Consider the following 20868-nt stretch of genomic DNA (forward strand, 5'->3'; position numbering starts at 1 on the left):
AAGGGCTGCTTGTTGTAGACTCTAGACTAACTCCCAATAGGTGGAGCCACCTGTTTCTGACTAATTCCAAGCCAAACAACCTACTTCCTGGAGCCCTCCGTTTGGGAAAAAAAGAAGAATGTGACTCAGAACTTGGAGGGGAAACCAGATGGTGAGGAGGGGCATGGCAAGCCTGACTGCGTGACTGGCCCTGCGCTGGATTTCTGAGTGGCTCTTTCCGGTCACAGGCGCTGCATGAGTTTCTCCCTTAGCTATCTGTCCACATAGAGCCAAACATCTGAGAGACAGTTGAGAATGCGCCCCTGACCATCCTCCCATAGAGTGTGCCAGCTGCCCAAAGCTGGCACATTTAAAGGATAATGTGGACAGAATAATTAAAAGTGCTTACTGTTATTATTATTATTATTAGCTATATTATAGAAAAATGTGTGTAAATAAAAGATGAATCATTACTCAACAGGTGCACATCGTGAATGCCAGATTTGCTTGATCCGAGTGCTCATTCTGAATCCATCCTCCCTTATGCATTGCATTAGTTGCTCTTAGAAAATATTGAATTCTGCTTCTGTTCTTCTACCACCTCTGCTCAGGAAGGTATCAGCATCTGTATTATCCCCTAGTGTTTTACAGGTGCAATCCACGGTGTTGTTTTTTAACCAATAAAGCCCACACCAGCCTAAGCCCAGCATAACTCAAGAGTTTGTTTTCTTTCCTTTGTACTACACAATCATTAGAAACTGAAAAGACGTTCCTGAATGTACTGCTGAGGCACAGAATTCAAACAGCAAGGGCCCAAAGAGAGGCGTTTGTGGTTAACTACCTGGAAGCTGTCTGGGGACAAACGCTGGCTCCCTCGGCCTATAGAGCGAGATGAGCACCGCAACCCCAGAGTCGTCCGCGACTGGACCTAACGGTCAGGGGTACCTTTACCTTTTTACCCAAAGTTATGGAGTTCTCTTCCTCTAGAAATCTGTCGCACTGCACAAGCTTGCATATTTTCTGAAAGAGCTGTTGAACTTCTATCGTTTGCTGGTATTCAGTGTCCAGGAAAAATGTAAGTTTATGGCAGTTTTATTTAAGCAGATCTTCTCTGGGTGCGTTTTTGTCTGTGTGATTCTTAAATGTCACTATCCTCTCATAACTCCTGTAAAGCCTCTGACTCGAAAGTGAAGTTTCTATTTTCATAGGCATGTCATAATTTGCATTATATCAAAAGCCTGGAATGGAATACGGATGCCTCTGCCCCCCCCCCCCCCCCGTGTCTCTGCTTTGATATTTCATACCTCTTTTCTGTGATGATTTTGTTCTGTGGTTGATTTTGCGCTTTTATAAAAGCAAATAAAAGTAAAAGAAAGTGGAAGTTAACTCCCTAATAAGGGCCTGCTCCTTTAAATCAGATTTATGCAAAGTTGTTGCTAACTCTCCAAGAGATTTGAAGTGTTAAAAAGGGCTGGTCCAAAAGCAAAGAAAGGAAGTAACTTTTCGTTTGAGTACTGCAGTACTCTTTCTGATGTGGGGGGAAAAGTGAAAGAAATTGCTAACGTACCCTCTTCGTATGGAACCGTATAATTTTCCAACCACAAGCAAGGCTGGCAGAACATAATTATACATCTGCTTTCGTTTACCAGCTTACTAGCAGAAAGACGTCGCAATTCTATACACATCTACTGAGAAGTAAGCCCCATTAAGTTCAATGCAGCTTACTCCTAAGTAACTGCATGTAAGATTGCTGCCTTAACATCCCCCAACCAACTGTATGTACATAGTACTTCTTTAGGTAGTTTTCCTATTGGCCAGTGCCTTCAGAGATGGAAGACCGCAGCATATCTCATGAAAAATATAGGTCACGTCAAGACGTTACAAGAGAAAAATGTAAGAAGCCAAAACTAACATCCAGAAATAATAAAAAAAACCCTGGAAGAAAAGTATTGAATGTATAAAATGTGGAGGATTGTAAGTGTGGCTCCAATACAATGATACATTGCTCAAATTGTTTACAAAGGAAATATAAGCATCAAGGTTAAATCAATATAATTCATATTTTATTTCTAAGAACTTTGACCTATTATATACACACAAATGCACAGTGATTTCCAAGGCTTTGGCTTTTGTTTCCTCTTCTCAGGGAACCACAGTTGATGCTTTCCTTAGAGTGAGGTAACCCATGACAACATCAGACGGAAGCATCCGAATGTAGGCAAACTCCTCAATGGTACTAAATCTCAGTTTGCTCTGTGGGTCGGTGTAGTTTGCCTAAAAGAAGAACACACACAAACATCTGAGCTGAAAATTGTGAAAACACACACATTTTTAAAATAGGTGAAAATATGCTAAAGGTAAAGGTAAAGGTAAAGGTACCCCTGCCCGTACGGGCCAGTCTTGACAGACTCTAGGGTTGTGCGCCCATCTCACTCAAAGAGGCCAAGGGCCAGCGCTGTCCGAAGACACTTCCGGGTCACGTGGCCAGCGTGACGTCGCTGCTCTGGCGAGCCAGAGCCGCACACGGAAATGCCGTTTACCTTCCTGCTAGTAAGCAGTCCCTATTTATCTACTTGCACCCAGGGGTGCTTTCGAACTGCTAGGTGGGCAGGAGCTGGGACCGAACAGCGGGAGCGCACCCTGCCACGGGGATTCAAACCGCCGACCTTTCGATCGGCAAGCCCTAGGCGCTGAGGCTTTAACCCACAGCACCACCCGCGTCCCGTGAAAAAGGCATATTGTCTCATTAATAAAATGATGGCGATATTCTTGAATGTATTTTTGCAACTTTAGCACAGCTTTTGAAATCATAATTATTTCAAGATCACAAAACACGATGTAAAGAGCAAAAGGAAATGACTGGTCACCATGGTGTTGCTCATACAGATTCCTAGCAGTTAAATAGTTCTTTATGTGGTTTAGTTGTGAAATGTTAATTTCCACCAAAAGCTAAAGAAGCAAACGCTGTTAACAGTGAACCCAAATAACTGCATTTCTGTGATCTCCTCTGAAAGAGAACTTTAGAGAACCATGTCAATAAATAACATATAAACAGGCAAGATATTTAATTGTATTATGTAAGGCAGGTTACACCAACAAATGGATGGGCAGTTAGAAGAACTAGGTCTGACAATGTACGCCTACAAGCTTACCGTATTTTTTGCTCTATAAGACTCACTTTTTCCCTCCTAAAAAGTAAGGGGAAATGTGTGTGCGTCTTATGGAACGAATGCAGGCTGCGCAGCTATCCCAGAAGCCAGAACAGCAAGAGGGATCGCTGCTTTCGCTGCACAGCGATCCCTCTTGCTGTTCTGGCTTCTGAGATTCAGAATATTTTTTTTCTTGTTTTCCTCCTCCAAAAACTAGGTGCGTCTTGTGGTCTGGTGCGTCTTATAGAGCGAAAAATACGGTACTTTCTGAATCCTCATCAGCATTCCTTTCTCACAGCTAACCTGCAGAGCTAGATTTCTGAATAAACATACTTCCTGGGATTGTCTAACACAGGGGTAGGCAACCTAAGGCCCGGGGGCCAGATGCGGCCCTATTGCCTTCTCAATCCAGCCCGCAGAGGGTCCGGGAATCAGCATGTTTTTACATGAGTTGAATGTGTCCTTTTCTTTAAAATGCATCTCTGGGTTATTTGTGGGGCATAGGAATTCGTTCACCCCCCCCCCCAAAAAAATATATAGTCCGGCCCCCCACAAGGTCTGAGGGACGGTGGATCGGCCCACGGCTGAAAAAGGTTGCTGACCCTTGGTCTAACAGCAACATTCAGCGAGTGCCAGCAAACTACCCTGGGTGCGTAAGCACTGGAGAGCCACATGTAGGCTGCCTTGGGTTCCATGACGGAAGAAAGGTAGGGTTATAAATGTAAGAAAATAAAATAAAGATTGTTTGCGCAACAAGAACTGGTATTCAGAAGGTCTATTTCTTCTGAGTATGGAGGTTCCATTTAGCAGCCTGAAAACCTGACACAAGACTTGAAGCTTAGGTGTGGGCTATAAAATTCAGTGAAATTGATTGGCTGATCAAGGGAAGTAATAGTGCCACTGTATTCTGCTCTGGTCAGACCTCACCTGGAGTACTGTGTCCAGTTCTGGGCACCACAGTTCAAGAAGGACACTGACAAACTGGAACGTGTCCAGAGGAGGGCAACCAAAATGGTCAAAGGCCTGGAAACGATGCCTTATGAGGAACGGCTAAGGGAGCTGGGCATGTTTAGCCTGGAGAAGAGGAGGTTAAGGGGTGATATGATAGCCATGTTCAAATATATAAAAGGATGTCACATAGAGGAGGGAGAAAGGTTGTTTTCTGCTGCTCCAGAGAAGCGGACACAGAGCAGTGGATCCAAACTACAAGAAAGAAGATTCCACCTAAACATTCGGAAGAACTTCCTGACAGTAAGAGCTGTTCGACAGTGGAATTTGCTGCCAAGGAGTGTGGTGGAGTCTCCTTCTTTGGAGGTCTTTAAGCAGAGGCTTGACAACCATATGTCAGGAGTGCTCTGATGGTGTTTCCTGCTTGGCAGGGGGTTGGACTCGATGGCCCTTGTGGTCTCTTCCAACTCTATGATTCTATGGCTGTAGGCTCCAGATAGACAAAACAAGTACCTCCTCAGATAGTATATAATTAACAATGGAATTTAGGCAGTTTTTAAAGGGGACTGGACAAATTCATGGGGGAAGATGGTCTCTCAGTGGCTATTATAGTCTTGTGTCGAGTTTTCCATCAGTGGTGTTAGAGGAGGCAAATCAACCCACAATATAACTTTGTGATTTGAGTGTTATGCCTGGTGGAGTTCCTGATTCTTCCTGGAGAAACATTTAGACACTGATGGATGCCCAGAGAGATATTCCAGCAGCAATATTTTCTATTTAAAACTATCTGTCTAGATATATTTACTACAGCAATGCGAAAACTGTGTGGCCTTAACTTATCTTCAATTCATATTCTTCATCTTAGGAAATAAGACACTGAGACATTGCTGCATACCAGCAATAACTGCAATGGGGTTATATAAATTACATTGGAATATCTAAATTTCACTCCCAAATTATACAATAAGTTAGATAAAGTAACACTGTACTTTGATGAGAAAAAGTCTTACACTTCTGTAAGCTTAGGGTGAAGACCACAGACAGAGCTGAGCTATATATAATTATCTTTGTTGCTATAGCAACAGGGCTGGCTTGTCTTCAAAAGGAGGCAGATGTTTGAGCACTTAATTCTCCCCACCTCCAGCGCTGAATGAAATTTCTGTTGCATTAATATGACCAGGGGCTCATCTTTTAAATTTCAAGAGAAATCTAAAAAGTGCAAATGCAGCCCCTAAATGAAACTCTTGTTTTAATATGATGGCTGCAGAATGACAATATTAAAAAATGATGACATGCTGAGGCAAAAGCTAATACTTTGCATGATCCACCCCTTTCGATTTAGGAAGCCCACTGAGCCCGGCCCAACCTCAGGGGTGGGCCCATTGCAATGGACGTTGCTTTTCTAGTGTAGCCCTTGAACATTATACATGGGGGCTCCCATCAGCTCCTCTACACGCCTCTGGCAGAAGGGCTACTCAACATCCTGTGCAGTGAAGTTCTGGAAAGTAGCAGAGCTGATGGGCACCTTTATGCAAGGAGCAAAAGAAACAGCTGGACAGGCTGCAAACGAAGCTGCCTTAAACTGTGTCAGATGCAGGGCCATCTTACCCATAGATGCTAGTGGTGCGGGGCGCCAAGTTCTGGAGGGCGCCAGCTGAGAGTCCGTGGAACACCGAACGAGTGCGCTGAGTGAGTGAGGGCTGCTCCCGCCGAGCGTTGCCTCGGTTTTCCCCCTTTTAGCCTGTAGGCGCTGAATTCTGCGGGGCGCCAGAAGGCTAAAAACCGAGGCAATACTCAGCGGGAGGAGCGCACGCACCCATGCTCACTTGGTACAGGTCCGGTCGCTCAGCATGCTCGCTTGCCTAGCAGGTTGAGGCGCAGGCATGCGCGCCACCCCTCCTGCGCGCAGTAACCCGGCAAAGGGGATGCAGCAAGGGAAACCAGCGTCACCTCTCCGCTGGGAAGCGCTGAGCAAAGGCAAGTCCCCAGGCAACGCGGCCAATTTGATCAGCACAAGGCATGCAAGCGCCACCCCCCAGTCGTTCTTAGACTCCTTATTGGGTGAGCAACGCAGCCAAGCAACACAGTTGGAGCCTCCCTCCTCCCTGGCTGGCTGGGAGGAAGGGAGAGGAGCTGCTTCCTTTGAAACCCAGGAAATTGAAGGGACATCATCAATAAGGGATAGCAGCCACCCCTCCTGCTAGCCGTCTTTGATCATCAGGCGCTGTGTATCTCCATGAGGCTGGCTTCCCTGGCCTGCTTGCCGCCCTCGCCCGCCTCCACCATGCCGTGCCGAAGCAGTGCCGCACCCGGAGCCTCTGAGTGCCGTAGCCACTGTGGCACGAAGCGGCCAGCTAAGCCGGAAGATGCCGCGTCCAGCCCCTGCCTCTTCCCCGCTGGAGGAGCCGCCCTTCAGCTGCTGCCCACTTCCTCCAGCCCCGCAAAGCTGGGCGCGTCACCGGCAGCGCTGTCCTGTCCCAAGAGGCTTCCTCCACTATTGCTGGTGTTCCCTCCCTCAAAAAAGGTTGACATATGCTTAAGACGGCCCTGGTCAGATGGGCCACTGGTCCCTCTAGCCCAGCCCTGTCTTCTCTGCCAACTTCTCAGGCTAGAGTCTTTCCCAGTTCTGCTCCTGAAGGGACCAAACCAGAGATCCCCACATGCAGATCATGTGGCGGTGCAAGATCCCCTCCTCTGCAGGCCCCAACCGTTTCCTAATGCCATTTTAAAAATTACAAACAGCGTCTGGATGAAAATGTTCAGTGTTTTCTCCCTTTTAATGATCAAGACTCTTTACAGAAGTATGCAACCCCAGCTTCAACCAGGACAAGTGAGGATGCCACTGTGAAGACAAGGAGCATCCTAGATTTTTACATTATCCCTTTTGCACCTTACATTAGGAAGTAATTGCAAAGTCAAATTTAGGGCTTCCTTTGAAGATCTCTAGCTGTTTTTTTAAAACAACAACAACAACAAATCCAGTTATCTAAATGAAACAGGTGATGCTGAGAGCTCTTATTGGAGGCAAGAGGATTCTTCCACCCACAACAATATAGGCAGTGCTACAAGGTAGGCTTAGAAGGTAAAAGGAAAAACTCCCTAGAAAATTAAAGAGAGCCAAAATGGAACAAAAAGCAAACATTCCTTTTGCTGTAGGGTGTCTTTGGTAATCTCTGTGTTACTTCATGTGGCACACATTCAGAACTCCTAGACTTAGAGGCAAAATGACAGACAGAGCTTTCTGAAGGTAAACCAGAAGTCTGCCTACCCCACAGGCTTGAATTACAGATAGACATTTTTTAGTAAATGTAATAAAATAAAGGGATTTCTTGATACCTTTATTTTATTGCATTTACTAAAAACAAGTCTATCCTGCCTTATACCCCAAAAAGCTTCAAGATGGAGCTTACCTATGGAAATAGTCACATATTTTTTCCTCATTTATCCATAACTCTGTTTTCTTACTTTTCTTCTGTTGTTTTTCTGTCTGCTTTTAGCTCTGAAGCTCCTTGAGGTATGGGTGTGTCCTCTCAATTTTCCATAAAGTACACAACAGCATATAGCTACGAAACAATTATGTATGTGTCTGAAAACTCGTTTCCTAAGCTTTCCCCCCAAAAAGAACTGGAAAACTGAATCTCTTAGAGAACGACTTACACACTATGTCTAAAAATGTACAATTAAAGAGTCCTAGGGAACTGCGTTTTACTAAGTGCACATAATTAGCACCCGGGTGGCACTGTGGTCTAAACCACAGAGCCTAGGGCTTGCCGATCAGAAGGTCAGCGGTTTGAATCCCCGCGACGGGGTAAGCTCCTGTTGCTCGGTCCCTGCTCCTGCCAACCCAGCAGTTCTAAAGCACGCAGTGCAAGTAGATTAATAGGTACCGCTCCGGCAGGAAGGTAAACGGCATTTCCGTGTGCTGCTCTGGTTTCGGCAGAAGCGGCTTAGCCATGCTGGCCACATGACCTGGCAAAACTGTCTGCGGACAAACGTCGGCTCCCTCAGCCAATAAAGTGAGATGAGCGCCGCAACATAGAGTCATTGGCAACTGGACTTAACTGTCAAGGGTCCTTTCCCTTTTTAACCCTTAGAAAGCACTCCATGAAAGTAACTCAAATTGGTTCGTTTCTGGCAACTGTCCGTTTGAATTTTCCAGTTTCCAAACAGCCAGAAAAAAAGGCATAAGGTGTGTTTACACCTGTGACAGTTTCCTTAGTGAAACAGGACTCATCCCATTCAGGGGAGGGGCTGAGCTGTTCTCCTATGTAGGAATTTTGGCCTGAACCTACAAAGGTAAAGGTAAAGGTACCCCTGCCCGTACGGGCCAGTCTTGACAGACTCTAGGGTTGTGCGCCCATCTCACTCAAAGAGGCCAAGGGCCAGCGCTGTCCGAAGACACTTCCGGGTCACGTGGCCAGCGTGACATCGCTGCTCTGGCGAGCCAGAGCCGCACACGGAAACGCCGTTTACCTTCCCGCTAGTAAGCGATCCCTATTTATCTACTTGCACCCGAGAGTGCTTTCGAACTGCTAGGTTGGCAGGCGCTGGGACCGAACAGCGGGAGCGCACCCCGCCGCGGGGATTCGAACCGCCGACCTTTCGAGCGGCAAGCCCTAGGCACTGAGGCTTTAACCCACAGCGCCACCTGCGTCCCTTGAACCTACAAAGGCAGGTCTCAAAAGGCTACCAGAGGCCCCTTCCCGTTGCGTGACATCAAAGGTGGGCAGAACCTGGCACCTGTGGTCACCAGCTCTGCCCCTAGATATGAATTGGGAGGAGGGGTGTTAAGGGAGGGATTGATCTTTACCAAGGACAAGACTGCCAGGATCGCCACTGACATTGGCTGCAACGCTAAGAAATTTTGCTTGAGCTTCCTTTTTTCTCCTGCTATGCGGTCCTTTCAGGGCCGTCTTAAGTATATTGAGCGCCGTGGTGCAAAGATCCCTCCGGCACACACACACCGTTTCCCAGAGCTGACAACCTTTTTACGGTGCTGCTGGCAGCTCTGCAAGGCTGGAGGAGGTAGGCAGCAGCTGGAGGGCAGCTCTTCCGGCGGGGAAGAGGCAGAAGCTCTGGGCGCGGCGCTGCTTCAGCGAGGTGGGCAAGGGTGGCGAGCTGGTGCCGGGAGGCGCTGCGCCCAGCCTCCGCCTCTTCCCTGGTGCCCTCCAGAACTTGACACCCTGGTGCCCCGCGCCACCTGCCTCTATGGGCAAGACGCCCCTGAGTCCTGTCTCTTCATCATATCTTTTTAGATTGTGAGCCTAAGGGAAGGGACTGTCTTAGAACTGATTTTTGTAAGCCATCATGAAAGCATAAAGGGCAGGATTTAAATGCTAAAAATAAATAAATATGAAACTAAATTATCCCGCATTTATATGAAACTGATTATCTTCTGTAAGCCACCTTGGGAAGGGTTTTACTCTGAAAGGTACGAAATAGGAGTTAAATAAAAGATCATAGGCCCTACTGTCTTGAGGCAAATTGTTTAAAATGTGTTTTATTGTACAGCAGAGTAGTTTTTTCTTTAAACTTTCCACCTGCAGAGAATGCAAGTGTGTTGCAGAGAGCACTGGGGCATGTTTTAGGGTAAATCATCAGTTCCTAAAAATACTAGCTAGACTGGCTGGACCTCACCATTGTTCTGGGTGAACTGACAGTGTGTGCCATACAGCCCAACCAATGCTGTCCTTTGGTTATACAATGAAGAAGATTTGTAGTGTCAGGTTGGTTTTTCCGAGAGGTTTGTCTGCCTTTACAATTCTCCCAATTGAGGATAAGTGTCCAAAAGTACTACAGGGTTCCCCAGAACAGGGAGAACTTGTTACTGCTATTTAGGACCATCCCTCTGTGCAGGAGTTTGAATAAGTACAGAGTAAGACCAAAGCCATGGGACGCGGGTGGCGCTGTGGGTTAAAGCCTCAGTGCCTAGTGCTTGCCGATCGAAAGGTCGGCGGTTCGAATCCCTGCGGCGGGGTGCGCTCCCGTTGCTCGGTCCCAGCGCCTGCCAACCTAGCAGTTCGAAAGCACCCCTGGGTGCAAGTAGATAAATAGGGACCGCTTACTAGCGGGAAGGTAAACGGCGTTTCCGTGTGCGGCTCTGGCTCGCCAGAGCAGCGATGTCACGCTGGCCACGTGACCCGGAAGTGTCTTCGGACAGCGCTGGCCCCCGGCCTCTTTGAGTGAGATGGGCGCACAACCCTAGAGTCTGTCAAGACTGGCCCGTACGGGCAGGGGTACCTTTACCTTTAAGACCAAAGCCAATCAAAGAAATATGAAAAGAAAAATACTTACAGGAAGTCCTGAAATATCAGAGTATTTCTTGGCTGGTTTAAAGGAAGGAGGAGCATCTATGCTGAAATCTGGAGGTGTGCCAGAAAGAGAGAAAGAAGCATTCAATTCCTTGTTTAACCTCTTTTCGGAAAGCAGTTCTTAATTTACAAATTGTTGGGCCTGAGGCCTGACTAGAATCATTCCATCCACTTGACTGGAGTCCTGTTTCCAGTCCCTGAGAATCCACACCCTTAATCGAGAGAGAGGCTAGTGGCAGTGATGGCAGGGCATTGTTCACATGCAGAGCACACTAGCTTTGTCAGCTTGACTGCATTTGCAGAAAGCATCAATCCTTACTGGCCGACTGGTCGGCGGTTCAAACCCCCGTGATGGAGTTGCTCGGTCCCAGCTCCTGCCAACCTAGCAGTTCGAAAGCACAGCAAAAAGTGTAAGTAGATAAATAGGTACCGCTCCTGAGGGAAGGTAAATGGCATTTCCGTGCACTGCTCTGGTTCGCCAGAAGCGGCTTAGTCATGCTGGCCACATGACCTGGAAAAACTGTCTATGCACAAACTGCCAGCTCCCTCGGTCAGTAAAGCGAGATGAGCGCTACAGTTTGCAACTGGACTTAACTGTTGGGGTCCTTTACCTTTTTTTAAGCATGGAAGAGTCAGGCTGCATTGCCTAGCGGAACAATGTGAAGCACACCACTAGCAAGTACTAAACCAAATTAAATGCTGACATTACTCAGATTATTGTCTTAAATAGTGCTTTCACCCATTTTGCTCAAGATGTGGCGTCACAGACTACATGGTGCCTCTTTTAAAATCCCCACACAAACTTTCTTGTCCACTCCCAGATCTAGCACATACTTATTTGTAGCTTCAAATATTCATGGTGTTGCCTTATCTCTCGACCCACACAGACCTTTGCTCTCCAGCTCCATCCCCAGTCATCCAAAGTTCTTAGGATGCAATCTTATACCCGTTAACCTGGAAATAAGCCTCACACAATTCTATGAGACTTCTGAGTAGAAACATGTAGGACTGATCACTCAATCTCTCCCTTGCACCTGAAACTCCCAATTACATTAAGTCACCTATTTTTCTTCCTTCAAACCTCCATAAACCCTACCTTTTCCATTAAGACTTTGGCTTATTCCCTTACTTCTCATCTACCTAAGTGTGTAGTGTGTGTCACTGAACCGAACATATTTTCACTATTTACCCTTCTTTTTACCATTGCATCCCCTGCATCCAATTTTAGATTGTAAGCTCCTGTGAAGCAGGAATCTGTCTTTTTTGTTGTTACTTTAAAAATAAATAAATAAATCGTATGCACATTTATGGTGCTAAATGACTAATACAAAATGCTAATTATAAATAGCAAGAGAGAAAGATAAAAACAAAGATCCCAATTCAGCAGTAAAAAGGTAAAGGTAAAGGACCCCGGACAGTTAAGTCCAGTTGCGAATGACTCTGGGGTTGCGGCGCTCATCTTGCTTTATTGGCCGAGGGAGCCGGCATTTGTCTGCAGACAGTTTTTCGGGGTCATGTGACCAGCATGACTAAGCCGCTTCTGGCAAAACCCGAGCAGCGCACGGAAACACCGTTTACCTTCCTGCCCGAGCGGTCCCTATTTATCTACTTGCACTGCCATGCTTTTGAACTGCTAGGTTGGCAGGAGCAGGGACCGAGCAACAGGAGCTCAACCCATCGCGGGGATTTGAACCGCCAACCTTCTGATCGGCAAGCCCAAGAGGCTCAGTGGTTTAGACCAGTGTTCCCCAACCTTGGGCCTCCAGCTGTTTTTGGACTACAATTCCCATCATCCTTGACCACTGGTCTTGCTAGCGAGGGATGATGGGAGTTGTAGTCCAAAAATCACCCATGTGGGCAATTAGTTATGCACAATGACCTGTGACCTCAGATGTTGATATGCATCTCTAGTCACATTGCAAGATGCATCCAATAGGGTCAATAGGACATTCGACATAGAAGGGAAATGTATGTGCCTTTGTACCAACTATTGGTGCAGATCTCTGTTGCTAGATCAGAGGAACAGTTTAGTCTCCAGATCGGAAAGTGGAACCTAAATGTAGGCAACTGGCTGGGAGAAATTGCTGTTATATATTGCAAATACAGCGTGTTCGAAAAGTAACCATACACCTACTATATTACATTTTCCATAGGTGTATAGTTACTTTTTGAACACCCTGTAGCTTGCATGTTCATCAGCATTATATATGAAAAACACAGCCTTTGGCATATGCCTCTCATATTATAAGACCACAAACATTGTTCAAGACTAATATAATCCAGGGTGCGTGGAGAGAGCATACACTAATCTTTTAAATCAGATAAATCTTTAAGCGTGTACCACTTTAAGCCTGGTCAATGACCTAGAAAATTGTGTGAATGCTTAAATGAGGAGTTGGAAATTCCTAGTCACTGGAGCTGCTTGGGGAGTAATAGCAAACACTGCCACAAGCAAACATTTCTACAGGCAAAGTGCTTTAAAATATCCTTAATTTCAGCATATATTCACCACAAAGCTATTTTGTGTCTTTGTAGCTCGCTTCCTCTCAGATGACTTTAGTACAGATTTCATGGCTGAAGCATTTCCAAGTTAGCAGATCAGCTTCTTTTAATCATTATGTATGGCATGAATATCTTCTGAAAAATACTCTCGAGCAGATGTTTTTACATCCTTCAACTGTTTGCTTTCTAACCACCTCTCTGATATATGCAAATTTATTTCTGAAACCAGAGAATGCAGTAGAAATAGCATCATCAGCAGGTTGCCAGCTACACGGCACTAGGAACACACCAGGCTAAGGCCAGCATGCTGAAAAACACTTAGTGGCACATTTATTTCTGCACAAAGAATTAAAGTCTAATAAAGTGTCAGCCTTCTACTGCCACTTTCCTTTAATCCTAATTAAGTGGCTGCAAAAAATATTAAAGGGGCTACCTTTTACACTGGGAGTTAGTGGAGATGTTACTGTCCCCACGGACAAGTGGCCACTCCTACAGGGCTAATCCCCTCCACTGCCACATCATCAGAGTAACTCACCGCATGAGTTGGGACCATCATCATGTTATGAGTTACTCTGCAGCCAAAACATCCACTCCAGCTATGTCTGAGTGTGTCTGACAAAGAATAGGGTGCTATACATTTGTAGATAAAATAAATATAGTGATGCAGAGGCTTAGTATTATATCCAAAGTAAGACGTTAGCCCAAATAACCTCCTGACCAAAGTTGTATCAGCACTGCTTGGTTTCCAGCTACAGTGGTGCCTCGCAAGACAAAATTAATTCGTTCCGCGAGTTTTTTCGTTGAGCGAGTTTTTTCATCTTGCGAAGCACCACTGCATTTAAACACTAACAACGGCGGGGAGGGGCGGGGAGAAGCAGGGCAGCTGCCGCAGCCGGTACCTCGGACTCACCCACACATTGTGGCCACCGCGCGACGCGGCTGCTGGAGGGCGGCGGGGCTCAGGAGCGCGACTCCGGCTGCAGCGCTGGCTGCTGGCGGCAACGGCTCTCTCAGAGGAGCGCGCGAGGGCGGTGGGCAGCGGCGCGAGGCAGCCGGAAGGTCGGCCAGCAGCCGGAATGTGGGAGGGAGCCAGAGGAGTCGGCAGCCGGAAGGTGGGAGGTGGGAGGGAGCCGGAGGAGCGGGGAAGTGAGCGTGCGTGCGTGCAGTGCGCGTCGCCATGACACGAGAGGCAGGGCCGTTTCGTCTAGAGAAGCAAGCCCTTAGGAAAATCCGTCTTGTGAAGCACCTCAGAAAACGAAAAACCCTTTCGTCTAGCGAGTTTTTCGTCTTCCGAGGCATTCGTCTTGCGGGGTACCACTGTACAGTCCTTTTTGATTGCATTTTCTTAGCACATTTCTTAGCCCATGTTCTGAACATAGATCAAGGGAAGGTGATTTATACCAAATCCAGTTCAAAACCGTCCACACTTACAGCACTTCTCTGGGGTTTCAGCCAGGAAATATTTCCTATCTCTACTGGAAGGTGCCAAAGACTGAACCTGGAAGGAACCCTCTACATCTAAGACTACAATGCAGTAGTCTACAATACAGCAACGGCTCTCCTTTGAGAAATACACATTTTCTTTCTTTTCTTTTCATATGTCTATATGCTTTAGGTCACACCAAGTTAATTCGGCAGTCTTGCAAGAAATCTTAGCGTTTGCTTGGCTGTTTCCACTCTAGTCCGGTGGTGTTTCTAGGAAGTCTGGGGGTCACTGACTGCTTATCAGGGATTTCTTGAAGATTGTCTGCCATCATCGGTCTTGTAAAATGTAGTTTTCTGAGAATACCAGCCACACCATGAAATGCACAGCCTCTAGGGAATATGAGAATGTGCTTCTGAGATTCCATAGGCTCAATAATCCCCAGGCAGGTCTCCTATGAACTGAGTGTGCAGCCTAGAACACAAACCAGAATATTCTGTGATTCCTCAGAGTTCCTTGGTGGAAAAATAATTGTGGAAAGAGTTCCATGATGGCAAAAAGCCTGAAAGTCAGTGCCCTACATTGATTTTTTAAATGTTTGCACTATCAAGGTACTGCTGACAAGTATGGGCACCAGAACACTAGAGGCTTGCCAAAATACTGCAACTGAAATGTGCACACCGCCTCATTGTTAATTCAAAGAATCTCTTCACACAAAGTTGTTAGGCTGAAAACTCAAGGTGTATGGTTTGCAAAACTTAATTTCTTGAGAATCTGCATTCTTAAATTAGATCAAGATTACACAATTTCCGTATTCTGCTTCCTACAGCAGCCAGCCAGTTGCCTGTGGAAGTTAACTAGATACCCATGACAGTGATGTTATCTTGTTATCTGTCCTTAGTATTTTGCTATTACAGCTAGTGGAGAATGGATCTATTGACAACTATGAAAGACTGATTTTTTTTTTTAAAGGTGCCAGTTGTGTTATATGCAGACTGAATTCACACAGGAACTCAGCAGGACTTACTTCTGAGCAGACATGCACAGGATGGCACTGTAACACACACAGAGAAAGCAAGCAGTGGACAGTCCCAAGTGAACCAGTGCCATTTCCATTCACATTTCTCATCCTTTGCAGATAATTTATACCCCAGTCCCATGTCATTTCATTCATGTGCCTTTTCTTTCTATGGTGAAAAATGCCCACCTGATCTTTAATTGCACAGGTAAACTTGGTCACAATCTATCTCCTGCAGAGAAAACAATTTAGGTGTATTTTCAAGAAAGCTGTTATTTATAAATACATGGAAAGCATCTAAGCAGCTTACAGCTTGGATCATTGAGTTGCCATGGCAATGCCCTTTCCGATGCAAGGATTTGTTTCAGGTTCTTCCAGGTTCTGTTCTTCTTGCCAGCCGCAGCTCCACCAATGCCAGAGTGCTGGAATGGTTAAAAGTGGGTTTACAAACAAATGCACTATTAATACATTCAACGTAGCATTTCGTTGCGGGACTGAATTGCTACTAAAATTGTTCCATCCATTTATTTGAAGTTAGGCAGAAAATGAACAACATTTGTTTGGCAGCAACCAATAGGAGGACATTTTGACCTGTACCGAAACTAGTGTGTTTGGATAAAGTGAATAAAATGGAGAAATAGACTTTTAATGAGAAAAGTTTTATGGAAACGTTACTTTTCTTCAAATAAAGGAAGCCTGAGTAAAATCCTGTGGGTGGTATTCAATGCTAGTCCTACTAGATCCATTGAAGATAACAGACATGATGACTAACTGAGGTTCAGTAATTTCAATGGATCTGAGAAGGACTTAGTTGAATACTATCCAGTGTTGTTAATGCAGCAGTGTGCTATTGGTAAAAACAGTCTTGCATTTTCAGTTTTTAGACCTGGGACCTATTCCTAGGCGCAACCTACAACATTCCCCCCCCCCTTTAATTTTTTTTACCATACATGTGCATCTAAAATTAATTAATGTAACTAGCAAAAACTGCAGAGTGTAGACATTGGGCTGCCTATTTCCACCACTCGCCAGGGAAGCCAATGACTCAAGGTCAGGAATGGACATGGCCTAGGAAGCTAACTTTATTTCAGAGCAGTCCCAAGGAAATCAATGGACTTAAATTGGCCATGACCATTAATTTCAGTGGGTCTACTCTGAGTAAAGGTTAGTTGAATAAAACCCCATATGTTAATAGAAACAAGAAACCAGTGGTTTATATAGGCTCTTTTGGGCAGTGTTTCATTCTCCTTGAAGAATCAGGTTCACAGTTTGGAGTGCTCCTGGATCTGGGTATGAAAGTGTACCCACTTTTCCATAACTTGGGTTGGTGTACCCAACTCTGTCTATTCCTGGTGAAAGTGGTTCAAGCAGAGCTCACAAATGCCTTAGTTATATCAAGTCTGGATTGCTGTAACAAACTCTTTGTGAACTCACCTTTGAAAAGTGTTTGGAATTTTCTCACCTGATGCAAAAGCCTGTTTTTCAAGAGTCCACGAGTCCATAATTGGACACGTTTTGCTGGGCTCTGCTCTTTGAGAAGTCAATTCAAACTGCTAGTTATTACTTTTGAAGCCCCAAATGGATGGAACTTGGATACAATCTACTCCCACGTGACTCTGCCAACTCATTCAGGTTAGGTTGGTGCAGGGGTCAGCAAACTTTTTGGAGAGGGCTGGTACATCGTCCCGCAGACCTTGTGGCGGGCCGGACTGTTCATGTGCTCGCACACAGTGGAGGGGGCTTCTCTCTCTCCCCCCCTTCCCCAACCCCTCCCCTCCCCCTGCCTACCTATGCTTCTACTGCCGTTGGCACTGCGCTCTCCCAGCCATGGCTCCTGTGCCTGCCCTTGCAAGCGGCAGTGGGATGAGCGGCCTGAAAGGGCTGGCTGGCTCCGGAGAGGTGCTGCCCAAAATGGCGCTCAGCCAGCTCAGCCCAGCTCCCTTCCTCCTCTATGCAGGGCGGGGAGAAGGGTGGGGACAAGCCAGGAGGAGGGAGGGAGGAAGCACCACGGTGTATGTGTGTGGGGGGGGAATGGTGCCCCCCCCCCAAATGACGGATGCACGAAAAAATTAACGGAAAAAAATTAACGAACAGAATCCATACGATCTATGGACCGTCCGTGGGTCAGATCCTGAGGGCAAATGGCCTGGATCCAGCCCGTGAGCCATAGTTTGCTGACCCCTGGGTTGGTGGGTATGGTAGAAAAGGCCTTCTTTGTTGTGGCACCCAGCCTATTCAACTCCCTGCCTTGGAGATCCAGCTAGCCTCTCCCTGGTGGCATTCAGGTATCAAGTAAAAGCAACTTGTTTCAGCATGGATTTGCTATGACCAGCTCTTGGGTTTTAAAAACAAACAAACAAATAAAGGAATGGAAGAAAGAAGAAAAACAGCAACCAAAAAAGGAGAGAACAAGAAAAAGTAGTGTGGCAAGGGGGGGGGGAGAGCGTTGGGCATACACATTTAAGTGGGCCCTACGTTGCAGGTTTCGGCAAAATATACAGTATGCCTCATATCTGGAAAGTTTCAAGACTAGCGTCATGGTGGATAAAATATTAAGCGTGTACAACTATATACTTACGACGAAGCTTGGAGACTTAAAAGGCAATGGTTTTGTAGATGTTTCAACTGGCCCTGTACTGGGATCTGTGGTCACGGTTTTGTTTTCAGCCACTGTCTCTGCACTGGTATTCTGGGGGGGGGGGGGAGAAATGTCAGGTTCGAGAAGGAAAAACACAAGTGAGCAAAAATGCGACTTCACAGCTCCCCAGCCCACAACGCCCATTTGCCTGCTGTAGGTTCTGCTCACAAGCCACTTACTCTGGTCTGCTTGTTGTGACTAATCTTAACCCAATTTATGGCAGAGATACAGATATACATGGACCATCAAATTTACAGAAACAGTGCAAATCAAGTGGGGGCGGGGAGTGAGCACGGCTAAAGCGTTTCAAAATATTGAGTGAAATCCAGTGCCTTCGTTCTAGAGCAATGGAGATGTCTACCAATGCAAGAGGAAAAAGAGAGGCAATTTTCTCTTATTCCCTCTTGTCTCTGCGTCGCACACTATTCCCGAAGGTCCCCCAACCCTCTGGGACAGATTTGGGAAGGGTGGCTGCAATGGGAAAGGGGAATTGACATATCCATTTCCATTTCTCCTAGTGGATGCCTTTGCTGGAGCAAAAATACCGTATTTTTCGCTCTATAAGACGCACCAGACCATAAGACGCACCTAGTTTTTGGAGGAGCCAAACAAGAAAAAAAATATTCTGATTCCCAAAAGCCAGAACAGCAAAAGGGATTACTTTGCAGCGAAAGCAGCAATCCTTCTTGCTGTTCTGGCTTCTGGGATAGCTGCGCAGCCTGCATTCGCTCCATAAGACGCACACACATTTCCCCTTACTTTTTAGGAGGGAAAAAGTGAGTCTTATAGAGCAAAAAATACGGTAAATCCAGACAGATTGGCAGCACTGAATTCTACCAATTGTGTTTCAGAGTTCTTGAGGATAAGGCAGAAACAATCATGGTTAACTTTTTTAAAATTAAAAGCCTTAAGAAATTCAGGAGGTTCTACTGGAAGCAAAGGCGGGAAGGGCAAACTACCTGTTGCTTCAGCAGTGGTTCTCAAAGGGTGTGACAGGAGACAATGGCAAGTGTGGCAGGAAGATTAAAGGACAACCACAGAAGGGAAGAGTTGAAAGGGGCCCATAGGATCATCTAGTCCAGCCCCCTGCAATGCAGGAATCTCAGCTGAAGCATCCATGACAAATGACCATCCAACCTCTGCTTAAAAACCTTCAAGGAAGGAGAGCCTAGAACCTCCTGAGGGAGACTGTTCCAACGTTGAACAGCTCTTAATGTCAGAAAGTTTCGTCGGAATCTCCTTTCTTGTAACTTGAAGCCACTGGTTCGAGTCATACCCAACAGAGCAGGAGAAAACAAGCTTGCTCTGTCTTCTATGTGACAGCCAGCCATTCTGCTCTGGTCAGACCTCACCTGGAGTACTGTGTCCAGTTCTGGGCACCACAGTTCAAGAAGGACACTGACAAACTGGAACGTGTCCAGAGGAGGGCAACCAAAATGGTCAAAGGCCTGGAAACGATGCCTAATGAGGAACGGCTAAGGGAGCTGGGCATGTTTAGCCTGGAGAAGAGGAGGTTAAGGGGTGATATGATAGCCATGTTCAAATATATCAAAGGATGTCACATAGAGGAGGGAGAAAGGTTGTTTTCTGCTGCTCCAGAGAAGCGGACACGGAGCAATGGATCCAAACTACAAGAAAGAAGATTCCACCTAAACATTAGGAAGAACTTCCTGACAGTAAGAGCTGTTTGACAGTGGAATTTGCTGCCAAGGAGTGTGGTGGAGTCTCCTTCTTTGGAGGTCTTTAAGCAGAGGCTTGACAACCATATGTCAGGAGTGCTCTGATGGTGGTTCCTGCTTGGCAGGGGGTTGGACTCGATGGCCCTTGTGGTCTCTTCCAACTCTATGATTCTATGATGTCCTTGCTCCCTGGTCCTCGGCTTCTCACAGATTGGCTGGAGAAGTCAGGCGCAAACAAGGCAACAATAAATCTTTGCTTGATCGCAACTGGATGGTTTTGAGGCGCGGAATGCACTTGGCACCAGGTTAGTTTCGGACACTGGTTTACATAGAATGCCTGAGAAGGGCTAGGATGCACAGGAAGATGGGGCTTCTCACAGATCTTTAATAATTGTACAAAAAAAAACAAAAAAACCCCGGCAGCCTTTCTAAGCCTTACATGACCAGTAGCATTCACTTGCTATGGTCTCTATCTCTGCCCCGCTCTTGTGTCTTTAATGCACCCAATATACAGAATCAAGCAGGCGAAGCTTTTCCTGGCACAGAGATAAAGTGATGGAGCAAATCTTCACCTGCTTTTAATAGGAGTCAGTGCAAAACAACAAAAACCTAGATGGAAGTTCTATAATTTGTTCAAAGTATATTAATTTGTAAATCATTTTAAATGATGTGCCAAGTGCTTGCCAGCTATCCTTCGCCAGAACACTGGAAAGTGGAACAGCCTTATTAATCAGCTGGACAGAATACTACCTGCATGTTGCTTCTCTGGAAGTAAAATGGCTACTCATCCTTTTCATAATGAAACCTGAAAAGTGACAGAAGGGCTTGAAATATTTCTATGGGGGCTAAGTCCCCACCCTGCTGTGACAACCCTAGTGACGTCCAAGTCCAGTTAGTTACTGAGAAAGACGTTTTATTAAAATCAGTTTAACATTGTTTTTTGAAGAAGCTTTCCAAAGAACAACAATCTAAGTCTCTGTTGCTGAAAGGGCTCTGCCATCTCAGGACCCATTTATACAATCCACAACTGAGCCAAGAACAGTCTAGCTTCACTTTGAATTTGGAATTCTGGAAAGCGACAAGGCACATTGTGTATATTCTTGTGTTAGTGGAACCAAAATTAAGAATTCCGGACTTCACAAAGCTTCTTTGAGTCTTGGTTTTAATTAGGGCTGTATTATATAACATGGAAATGAGGAAGTGCCCATTTAGGCTCCAGAG

General features: G+C 46.0%; 2 protein-coding genes and 2 long non-coding RNA genes across 6 annotated transcripts in view; 2 read left to right on the forward strand and 2 right to left on the reverse strand.

The window, feature by feature from the left end:
• GALNT1 (polypeptide N-acetylgalactosaminyltransferase 1) overlaps positions 1-20868 on the forward strand; it is a 538911-nt gene that overhangs the window by 426248 nt on the left and 91795 nt on the right. The gene's annotated exons all lie outside the window — the stretch shown is intronic.
• LOC310661727 overlaps positions 1-20868 on the forward strand; it is a 210944-nt gene that overhangs the window by 96490 nt on the left and 93586 nt on the right. The window lies entirely within an intron of this gene.
• INO80C (INO80 complex subunit C) overlaps positions 2021-20868 on the reverse strand; it is a 32427-nt gene continuing 13579 nt past the window's right edge. Inside the window, exons 2-6 of one of the 3 annotated variants that reach the window (XR_014504002.1) lie at positions 17909-18019; positions 15641-15752; positions 10371-10438; positions 7542-7639; positions 2021-2253 (exon numbers count right to left, since the gene is read on the reverse strand). Coding sequence is in view for 2 of the 3 variants with exons in the window: in XM_083408041.1 (XP_083264167.1) it covers positions 2122-2253; positions 10371-10438; positions 15641-15752; positions 17909-18019 (423 nt within the window). In the remaining variant the exon portion in view is untranslated. The remainder of the gene's footprint in view (positions 2254-7541; positions 7640-10370; positions 10439-15640; positions 15753-17908; positions 18020-20868) is intronic. The other 2 variants (XM_083408042.1, XM_083408041.1) reach the window with 2 other exon arrangements.
• Positions 3101-5980, reverse strand: LOC310661685. Its single transcript, XR_014504061.1, has 3 exons — positions 4561-5980; positions 3388-4003; positions 3101-3126 (listed from the first exon to the last, which is right to left on the reverse strand). It is a non-coding gene; the product is annotated as an uncharacterized lncRNA (long non-coding RNA).

Source organism: Podarcis tiliguerta (genome assembly GCF_965153285.1).
Source record: "Podarcis tiliguerta genome assembly, chromosome: 13".
NCBI lineage: Eukaryota > Metazoa > Chordata > Lepidosauria > Squamata > Lacertidae > Podarcis > Podarcis tiliguerta.